Source organism: Balaenoptera borealis, assembly GCF_965194805.1.
Source record: "Balaenoptera borealis genome assembly, chromosome: 6".
Classification (NCBI taxonomy): Eukaryota; Metazoa; Chordata; class Mammalia; order Artiodactyla; family Balaenopteridae; genus Balaenoptera; species Balaenoptera borealis.
In genome coordinates this window covers 119,775,378-119,785,991 of record NC_138863.1, presented here as the reverse complement: position 1 = coordinate 119,785,991, position 10,614 = coordinate 119,775,378, and the positions used below count along the sequence as shown (strand labels likewise).

At 48.0% G+C, this 10,614-nt stretch overlaps 2 protein-coding genes and 1 long non-coding RNA gene across 3 annotated transcripts in view; 1 reads left to right on the top strand and 2 right to left on the bottom strand.

The window, feature by feature from the left end:
• Positions 1–601: 601 nt before the first annotated feature.
• DBI (diazepam binding inhibitor, acyl-CoA binding protein) lies at positions 602–5,812 on the bottom strand. Its single transcript, XM_082397932.1, has 4 exons — positions 5,539–5,812; positions 4,383–4,500; positions 2,269–2,331; positions 602–891 (listed from the first exon to the last, which is right to left on the bottom strand). Exons 1-4 carry the CDS (start codon positions 5,773–5,775, stop codon positions 818–820), a joined length of 492 nt encoding a protein of 163 aa, XP_082254058.1. The 5' UTR covers positions 5,776–5,812; the 3' UTR covers positions 602–817.
• LOC309631495 lies at positions 2,585–4,376 on the bottom strand. The gene is made up of 2 exons (XR_014246312.1): positions 3,915–4,376; positions 2,585–3,087 (listed from the first exon to the last, which is right to left on the bottom strand). It is a non-coding gene; the product is annotated as an uncharacterized lncRNA (long non-coding RNA).
• Positions 5,757–10,614, top strand: part of LOC309631458 (UPF0538 protein C2orf76 homolog) — an 80,917-nt gene continuing 76,059 nt past the window's right edge. Inside the window, exon 1 of the mRNA XM_082397934.1 lies at positions 5,757–5,813. The gene's annotated coding sequence lies outside the window, so the exon portion shown is untranslated. The remainder of the gene's footprint in view (positions 5,814–10,614) is intronic.

Genomic DNA, 10,614 nt, shown 5'->3' with positions numbered 1-10,614 from the left:
AACCACCTGCATCCTCCAAAGTCAAGCTCCAGCCTTTCTTCTCCGCAACCTTAACCCCTTGCCCTTCCTAGGTCCTGACTGTCCTTCTCTCTGCTAAGCCCTCGCTTTCCCCACTTGTTTTTTGCCCACCCAGCTGCCTGTGGCCAAGCTTCCACAGGGACTCTGGGAATGCTCCCTGCAGATGCACATTTCACCCTGACCGGGGCTTCCACCCTTGCTTGTTTGCTCTGCAACCATAGACTGTTGGACCTCAGACAGACCTGACACTCATCAACCCGGCCTTCCTCCGAGCTTGCGGCCAGCAATGCTCCTGACAGAGGGCTGGCAGTAGCTGCAAACTGACGTCTCAGCGTGCCTGATCAGCGTGGCTGGAGTTGAGGGAAGGAGGCGGGAAAGGCCACTTCTATAATCCTTTTCCTCCACACGAGAGGTGAGCACATGCCAGGTCTGAACAGGTGGGAGCGCCTGCCCACTCTCCAGCAGAGCATAGCGGAGGGTGAGAAGGGGAAGCGCAAACACTTCCAGATGAAATTGTTGGAAAAAGTGAGGAAGAGAGATCGCAACGGAGTACATCATTTCAAGAACCCAGGTCATCAAAGACTTAAAGTAACAAACGTACTTTTAATTGACCTATTGATAAAAACGACTCAGCGGGGATCAGTAACCATTTCAGCCCCCACTCTGTTAGTGTCATATCCTGGGCTATTTTGAGCAACTGGGTTAACTAGTTATTTATTAACTTCATCCACAGTATTAGAAAAACAAGGTATTAGATCAGTTTAGGTGAAATGTGTGGCTGGCAGCCAAACCCAGTCCCTTACATTCCATATTTTTTCTTTAGTTCTTCTACTTTGTCGACATAAGCTTTCATGGCATCTTCCCTGGAAGTCCCTGTAAGGCATCAACAAGATTATTTGTCAGAGAGGCAGCATGGTAGAAAGGCAGCAGACTTTAGAGCCCTGGTTCAATGCTCTGAGGCTCAATTTCTCACCTGTGGAGGGGGTGGTGGTTCTACTACCTGCACCTCACAGACCTGGCCAGGATCTGACTTGAAGTCCTCGAGGAGCCTGGTCCACAGGGAATGCCCCATAAAGCGCTGAGCCCATAATGTGTGTGCAGCTGTCCAGGGCCTGTCACTGGCCTGCTGGCCACGTGAGTCCCCCTACTGTCGTGTCAAGCTTAACATGGGGAGCTGCGGTGACTATTGGTCCTGCTGACTTTCACAACTGGCTTTGACCTATCACCTATTTCTCTGCCTGGCTCTTATCTCCCAGAGCTGTTAAGCTGCCAGGGAAAAAACAAAGGCAGGCACCCTCTTCTCCCCAGAGAGAAGCTATGAGAAAAGTCTTGAGAACTCTGAGCACAGCAGCTGGCTCTCGGAGGGGAATATAGAGGACACTGGAGATAGCCCTCAGAGACAGTGGTGCCCGGAGTCCTGGATTCTACGCTGAAGGAGAGATACTCACTGGGAATCAGAGTGTGTTCTGGAGCAATGGCAAGTACATGGGGCCTGAGAATGGTATGGAAATGCCCAATGAGAATGGACAGTCAGACGGGCATTCCTCTTCCAGTTACTTGCAAATCCTAGGAGTATCTATTTTTTGTATTCTGGCCCCTTTTGAATTCAAGTGTTTCTCATTTGCAGGAAGACAGAGGGCTTATTCAGAAACAAGCTAGCTAGGGCACAAAAGCTGGCAGGCACTTTAGTGCCAACTTTTGGGTCCTACTGCTGTAGGTGGCACGTGATTAAGTCAGAGCTGGGATATTTCTTGGCTGCTGTTGCTTAGCGTATAATAGCTCCATTCACCGAGGCTACGACGTGCCAGCAGCTTGCCATGCATTAGTTCATTCCTTTTTTTAGGTGCCTTTCTGGCTGGAAGGGAACCGGGGAGGGCTGCTTGGGCTAGAGGGTCACTGCCTGGCCTTGTGGGGGAGAAGGAGGTTTGGACAGGAAACCACCCCTCATTCTGAATACATATAAAGGCCAAGCCAACTCAATCACCTCCCAGTCTGTTAGTGGCCTGGTCGCCAGCCCCTCCTCTCTCCAGATGATACCATGACTCAGAGATGGTGTTGTTGGAAAAGGCATAAATGGTATTAGAAGAATAAGTAGGTGGCCCAGTTTTGTTTCCATTCTGGCCCCGGTCAAACTGGCTCCCAGTATGTGCCTCATCCACTGTGTCCTCCCGCCTCACCCCTTACATTCCTTAATGAAGCGTGGTTCGTTACTGGGCTTCCCGAATGAGGGAAACACATCAGAACAAGTACCTTTCAGCTTACTCCAGGCATCCCACTTGGCCTTGCCTTTGAGGTCCAACATTCCAGGCCGTTCTTAAACAAGAGAGGGAAAGACATGAGACCTGCTGCAAGTTCTAACGTGGAACTTTATCAATTTTCTTGCCATGACAGCTATATTTTATTACACTATTCTTTCTAGGCTCTGCTATGGAGTTAAATGGGTCTAGTACGGCAGGTTCTGCCTTCAGAAACCCACGTGTACAGAAACCCAAATTTAAAATCTAGACAAAGTAGGAGAAAAACTGTTCTCATTACTAGAGAGTCCTTGTCTTATAAGTTAAATAACTCCAAAATTTCTTTTAAAAACTGTACTTTAATGTTTTTTTTTTTTTTTAAAACAAGTACTACAATCCATTCATCTGGTTTAAAATTCAAACACCCCAAGGGGAATACTATAAAGTTTCCTCCCACTCTTCCCACCCAATTTCTCTCCCACGTTATTATCAGTTCTCTGGGTGTCCTTTTCTGTGAATTGTCTGTTCATATCCTTGTCCCATTTTGCTACCGAACTGTTAGTCTATTTCTTGTTGATTTGTGGGAGTTCTGTTCATGAGGGCAAGCTTCCTTTAAGTCATACCGTGGTTTTACACATATAGACCTGTTATCAGTTGCACTTGGCAAACACACTTACCACTTCCCTGCTAACCTCGTTCACTGCCACACTGAGAAGAAAGCCAAGGGGAGCAATCGCAGTGCCCATAGCCTGGACCACTGTGTCTGAGAAACATCAAGTCTCCCCCCAAGTGCTCGCCAGGAAGCGTTCCCAGGGATACCTGAGCGAAACTGCACCTGCAGGATCATCAACAGCATCCTAGAACTGCACATCCTAACAGCCCTTTCGTGATGATGGAAAGGTGGTACATTTGCATTGTCCAACTCAGGGGCCACTTGCCACTTATGGCAGCTGAGCACCTGCAATGTGGCTTGTGTGACTGGGGACTGAACTGTTGATTTTATTTAATTTTAAGTATTTTCCATTTAAATTTAGATAGCTGCATGTGGCTAGTGGCTACTGTAGCGGACAGTGCAGCCCTAGAGTGAGCTGATCGGGAAGTGATAGATTCCCAAGCCAGTCTACCTATACTTATGTGGAAGCAGGGCAGAGGCCAGTCTCTGTGAAAATCGTGTTTGTCAGAATAGCTTCTCAGCCATTCTGGTCACCCTCATTTCATCTCTCCTGCCTCCCTAGGAAGATGCAGGATTTATTAACCCAGGGTAAAACTCACTTTCACCGCAAGACCTTTCTTAACTAAGCCCACCCTGTAATCTTTGCTGTGGCACTGCCCAGGATCCTTAGAGCCGGCCCACCAGCTCCACCTTCTACCCCAACTGCAGTGGAATTAGGGGCCACGCTTGCCCTCCTGAACAGGGGCGGGGTGACCTCCTTCTACGCTACTATGGCCACCGCCTCTGAGTCCCTTCATAGACTGCATCGTGCTGTTGCCATATACGCCTGAGTTTCAGGAACTTATGGGCAGAATGAAAACCGTCCAAGGCAGAAGAGACAGGATTACAGAATATGGTGGTCCAAACCAAGGTCTCAAAACCTCTACCAAGATTTTTTGACAGGGGCCAAATGGTCATCTGGAACTGCTATCAGCAAAAACGCTTCTGACCTGCCGCAGGAAGCCAGCTGCTTCTCTGCTCCAGCCATCAGGCTTGGCCTGGCTGCCAAGTGCTCCGACTTTGATCCTGCCCATCTAGGTGGAAGCAGTATGGCTCAACGCTGATCTGAGAGTTGGAGCAAATTTCTTCCAAGCTGGGATCTTTGCTTCCTCCCAAATAGATGGAAAACGCTGGAATGAATAAAGTTCTTCCCAAACTAGGATTTGAATACTGCTATATGAGCCACCAAGAAACCAAGAACAGTGCAGGGTCTGTGAACCCCATCCAAGAACATGATCTCTGGGGAACCTCTCCCAGCTTAAACCTCAGGAACGCCATGAACTGCGTTAAGAGTAGGGCAGTAGGGCTGTGGGTGGTTTTGAGAGTGAGGTTCCCAGGGATTAAGAGTTCCAGCACCAGCCAAGCCTGCTGAGCCTGGTTTGATGAGTCTGGACCCTCCCAGCCTCACCTCAGCATACCTGTATTTATGTCACCCACGGTTGCTTGTTTGTAGCGGCTGTAGATGAACAGCATCTCATCGTCTGCTGGCTTGGTCTTGAGGTGCTTAACTTCCTCAGCAGCTTTCTCAAACTCAGCCTAAAGTCGAGGGAGAGAAGAGGCCTGAATAGAGCACAGTAATGGGGATGGAGGGAGTGGAAAGGCAGCACTCCTCTTGCAGTGAAGTCTTTCCTCAACTCAACAGGGCAGCTAGAAAGATTCAGCAAAACCAGGAGGGGAAGCACATCGGTTCACTCATTTGATGAACAACTATGCATTGGGCTCTCTCACTATACTAGGTATCAGGTGCTGGAAACAGAGGTGAAGGAGACAGGCTAAGACTGCCTGCAGTGGGCATACACTTCACAGAAAAGGCAGCGTGGCCAACTCCCTGGCCAGAACGGGGTCCCAGGACAGCCCTGACTTGCGGATAGGGCTGGCACTGCGTGATTGAAACAGCTGAGAAAGGAACAGGGCATGAGCGCAGCGGTGTCAGCGGCCAGAGCCCGCTGGCCCCCTCCCCATGAGGGAGGGCATCCAGCGCCGACCTCTGACCCAGTGCCTAACTGGAGGAAGGGTAGAGGAGCCAAAGGTCACCCCACACTGCTAGGTCCCAGAAAAGCGTCTACAGTCAAAGGAGGGAAAGACCTGTAGGTCACCCCTCCTCACGCTGGGACCCTCCCCTTGCCTCACGCCTGACACTCGGCCCCTACTTTCCCTGACCTCCAAGCTCTCAACCACGGCCTCCTTGCTTCTCCACTCTGTATGGCGCCCCTACTCCTGCCGTGTCCTTCCGGATGGGGCACACGGTCGCCTTACTCTTTCGATCCATGTAACCCACTACATCCTGTCTGTCTTCCTAGGACCCTCGCCTCCCACCCCAATTCCTGCTTCACTACGAATTCCTCCCCATGGGCAGCTTGCCAGCAGTTGCGGGCTAAGTAGCGGTGTTAGGAGTCCAAACACAGAAAGTTCCGCTTACAGGGCCCTGTCCAAAGAGTTTGCGCTGGGCATGGGTCCAGGAAGAACAGCAGAGCCGGAAGGAAAAGACCTTGCAGGGTTGTGTCTGCGGGATGATCCCCGCACCAGCCTCCCGCCCCGTGGCACCTTCGCAGCTAGGCTGGGCACGCGTTATACCTGAGACATGCCGGCGGCGTTGCAACGATTCCAGGAAGCCCGCGAAGACGGCGAGAAACAGAAAGCAGCCACACAAGAGTCAACTGCCAGCGCCTTTAGAGGCGCAGCCGCAGGTCTCCCCAACAGCGCTCGGGCGAGCAAGAGGCAGCCAATCAGGAGCCAGCTGTACGCTGGGGGCGTGCCCAGCCTCGGAGCACGGCCTGCCTCTTCGGAACGCAGGAGGGTTTGCTCGCGCATGCGCACCAGGGAGGAGCCGCAGGGGACGCCGGGAGCAGGTAGGGACCGCGGAAGTAGGGCGCTCTCCGTTGTGAGGGCTGTTAGGCCGGGTTGAGGATTCGGTCGCGGGCCACTGAAGGGAGTGACCGGCGAGGCAGAGGAGAGGGGGCGGGAGCTGAAGGGCGGAGGTTTTAAAATTTGTTTAATTAAATCTTGTGTCCGGCGTGAAAGGCCGGAAGTTGCACCGTTGGACAAGTAACCTCTCGGACTTGGGGAGGGCGGGACCCCTCTCAGGGGACCAGAAGAGGCCCTCTGGGGATGGTCCCTGGAGAATCTCGCGAGGGTGGGAAGCTGGACTGTGTTCCCGAAGGGCGAAGCCGAGACCTCTTCCTTTGAATTTTTGGCACGTTCTATGGCTTGCTGGTGGCCGTAGTTTGCAGTCCTGTTTTGTTTGTGTGCAGTAATCCATCTGGTGCGTTAAAGTCAGGGACAGTGTCTTATTTGTCTGGACTTAACAAACTTGGCCCGGACTAGGTGCTCAGCAGACATCTGTTAAGTAAATGACTCCTTCATTCATGAATGCGTACTGAATGGTCGGGTATCTTGCGCCGTTCTAGACCTTGGGAATACAGCAGTGAATAAAACAGATAAATCCCTGCATTCCTGGAACTTACACTGGGGATAGTAGTGAATAAAATCAGTTAAATAGAGAGTTTGCTAGGGGGACAGGGAGTTGGAAGTTTGCAGTTTTACATGGGGGGGTGGCGGGTGGAGGGTTAAGGGAAGGTAACATTTGAGAAAGCCCCTCAAGGAGAGGAGGGAGCCTTCCAGGCAGAAAGTTAGTGTAAATGTGTGAGCAGGGAGTGAGGGAAAGATAGGAGATGAGGCTGGAGAGTTAAGGAGGTGGCAGGCTGGCTAAATGATGCAGAACTTTGACTTTTATTCTGAGTGAAATGGGAAGTTAGAGGCTTCTGAGCAGAGGATGAGGAGACTGAGGGGGGCAGCTTTGCAAGGTTGTTACAGAGGCCGATGTTCTCCATGGGAGAACGGAGCAGCACAGGTGGATGGGAGAGTTTGAGGGTGATGCCTAAGAGACCCAAAGGGAGAATTTTGTGGCAGCGGTTACAAAGGAGCTGGGTGCAAGGAGGGAATTGATGGAAAATAATTCTCTCTAGATCTTTTAAAAAAGAGAGACCATTCCTCTCCAGTTCCTAATTTGTAACGAGATGAGTGGAGTACAAATCCACGCCCCCAACTCCCCTCCCCCCCGCCCCGTTAATTTATAGCTGTAGGTGTTTAGACTAAAGAAAGTCCAGGTAGAAGCTTTCAGATGTAACTTCCTAACTTAGTAGAGGTCAGGCTTTGTGAAAAGGGAAGAAGTGGAGATGCAATAGCAGGGAACACATCTAGAGTCTTCAGTCTATGAATAATTTTGTTTGAGAAAGCAAAGCCAAACAAACTAACAAAAATTTTGGAATTAACTTTGGGGAAATTACATTTGAATTGTAAGAGATGTGAGTGTCTTCCAAAATGACAGTTCAGAACTGTCTTTTCACTCCTAGGCTTGGATGAAGCTTGGATTCACTTTTGCTCCATCATCTAGTGCTTACAGCCTTCTTGATGGAAATTCAGATGATTCCCTGTGTGGGTCAGATTTGCAGTCAAATATATCTTCCAGTCAGTAGGTTTTAACACGAGGTTATTGTGTTTGGCACATTTGAAAAGATGAGGTACCTCTGATAATGTAATTTTGTTTATATTCCTCCAAGGTTGGCTGGTGTGATTGAGTTTTGAATGGAGTTAAACATTGCAGAGAGCACGGCTAGTGTTTTAAATTAACTTGGCAGTCTCCAGTTTAAGTGGGGGTGATTTGTTGGTTACTTTTTTTTTGGAATATACTCCACTTTCCTTAAAAAACCAACCTTGCACATGGTGGTTTTGTGTCCAGGTCAGTCTACAAAAGTTGCTTAAAGCAACTAAAGTATGAAACTAGTAGGGATTGTGGATCCCAGGGAGCAGGGTGCCATGTGATCTTGACAAGGAGGAGAAGACAGAGTGTTTTTCCTTGTTAGAGGGCCCACCCTAGGCGAAGTTTTGAAATAGCTGAAGGCATGCTTTTTGTCTTACTGCTTCCTTCCCTCACTTGTCAGTGACCTATTTTTTGTAACCTCCACCTGTGGAAATGCTGCCTTATGCCCTGCATTACCACCTCTAGTCTAGGGAACTGAAATGCCATTCAGCTTTTAACATAAAGAGAGGGTAACAAGTCAGCAGCTGGGATTTAATTTTTAAAAGTAAATTTTAGAGTATATTTGGGGTTAATAAATTGTATGAATTTTTTTGTTCTACATTTTGACAATACTGGAAAGGAAATTGCTCTTCATATCCCGTGAAAAGACAAGTTCGTTGGCTCTGTTTATATCCTTTTAGCAACAATCACAGTTTGTAATTATTTAATTATTTTTTGTAATTATTTTATTTACATTTATTTTTATTTTAGTTTCCTCTTCTACTGTCTGAGCCCCCTTCCCTACATAAGCCAGGGGGGATGGGGATCACTGTGTATCAATGAATGCTCCGTCTCCAAGTGCCTGACACTTGTTAGGCACTTAAGTGGTGGGTGAATGAACAGAGTGCTTTTTCCTCTATGAAACATATTCCTTCTGATTAGCCATGAGCTTAGAAACTAAGTTTATTAGAACTGAATGTGAAACTGTGGGTTAAAGTGGACCGTGTAATCTCTTTGTTATACCCCCAGCCTTGGAAACAGAACACCTGATATGTTAAGGGAAGAAGGGAACCTGATAAGCCAGCTCGTTCGCCTGATGGACCGTCCTAGTTAGTGGAAAGGCCATTATCATTATTGCAGCTTGCCCTCACATCCTTGGGTTGCCAGTTTTGACTGCTCACGGGCTTCACTTGCTGGGTCTCAGTGGAAAGCCAGTCGGGCAAGTTATATTAACAGGTGAAAGCAGTTCTTGCCCAGTAGGTGTGAATAATAGTTTAATATTTCTTGGTATAAACTAAACCTCTGATTTCTAAGAGTAACCTAACCATTAAAACGTGAAAATCAATAAAGAGCTTTACAGTAAAGCTTCACTAGAAGGCAAGGGTTAGAGTATTCACAAATGATGGATTATATTCATTTGGTATTTGTTTTCCAGTTTCTTGGAATGTGACTCCTGAGGCATGGCTCCACCAAAGCTGGGAGGAGAACAGTGTGTTTTAAAGGGAAGGAGGTGTTATTGAACCCAACTGGGGTCTGCTCGCCCGATGGGCAGCAAAGCCAGTCTACTAACGCGGGCTTGTGGTGAAGGAATGTACAGCGTTTACTGTACAGCAGGGCACCAAGCAAGGGAGTGGGAGAAGCCTCCTAGCCACTCCAACTTGGTTTTTGAGTTAGGGGTTTTTTTTTAAAAGGGGAAGAACAAAGAGGCTGGGATTAATCATTGTTTTGTGACATTTCTTAATTGTAGTTTCTAGTTTGGGGAGTCAAGATGTCTCTGGTTTACCATTCTCTGGCCGTGTGGTCCATGGCTTGGGGATCTGTTAGCTCATCTTGCCCTGGAGAAACAACCTGAGTTTGTATGTTAATGATGATGTCTATAAATAGCAATTTTAGTACATTAAAGATGTTATCGACAACAGCAATTGTAGTCATCTGACTCTGGTTGATTAGTGCTCAGTTAGCACAGGATTGGGGTCTGAGGGGACAAGAAAGGGAATAAAATTTTGGATAAAGAGATTAATCATAAACTTGGTAAGGGAACTCGGTTTTAGGGGGACTTGGGTTCAGAGGCACTTGCGAAATGCTTCTGGGACAGGAGTGGAGAGAGCTGGGCAGAGTTGGGCGCCTTTGTTTTGTGAAGGGTGGGGAGGTGACAGCTGAGGGGGTGGCGTAAAAATGTACCTTTTGTAGCTTTTCTTTCTTCTTCTTTTCTTTTTTTCCTTTTCCCCTCTTATGTCTCTTTTCCTTCTCTGATGATATAACTGGTGAGAGGAGGCCTGGCAGCTGGAGGTCTCAACCAGCCCCTCCCCTTTGCCATTCTTTTCTTCCTTTGGGTGTTCGTATTCAGAGAAGTTGCAGCAAGGTGGGTGAGAGGAGAATGTGTGTGTGTGTGAGACGTAAGCGTGTGTGATTCTCACCTTTCCCCTGTCCTGATTTTGCCCAGCCAACATGGCTCGGGGTCGGAGTTGGTTTGGGCTTAGTTGAGACATGGAGACCAGGGCTTGGATGGGGGTCAGCGTTCCTGGCGGAAAGTGTCCTACACTGGCCGGGAGTAAGGAAGGAAGGAAGGGAAGACTTTCTTTAGAGTTACTTTTATGTAAGTTGGTCATGCAGTGGTCAAGTATTCTGTTTAGAAATACTTATGACTATGGGCAGGAATAATGAAGTGTTTTATGAAGTTGTCTTGCGCTCAGTACTGTAGTTCTTGTTCAGCTTCATTAGAAGTATAAACTCTCTTCTAAATCTACATCGTCTTCCTCATCTTTGCCTATTAACCTAGCTCCTAGTTGCACATGACAAGCACTTGGTAAATGCTTTGGAACTCGGTTGTTAGAGATGATTTTTCTAGTGAGCTCTTCTCTTGCCTGTCGACAAAAAAAATTAGAAATATTAAAATCTGATGACAAATGATTTGGCTGATAATTCTTTTGGAGATAATGCCATTTAAAAAAACTTTGTTTTGAGATAATGCCATTAAAAAAAAACCCTTATTTTTATCTTGAGATAATTGTAGATTTATGTGCTCCCCAGCTCCCCCAGCATGAGGGGTCTTAGTTCCCCGACCTCTTCAGTGGAAGCACAGAGTCTTAAACACTGGACCGCCAGGGAAGTCCCTATGTGCTCTTACTGTT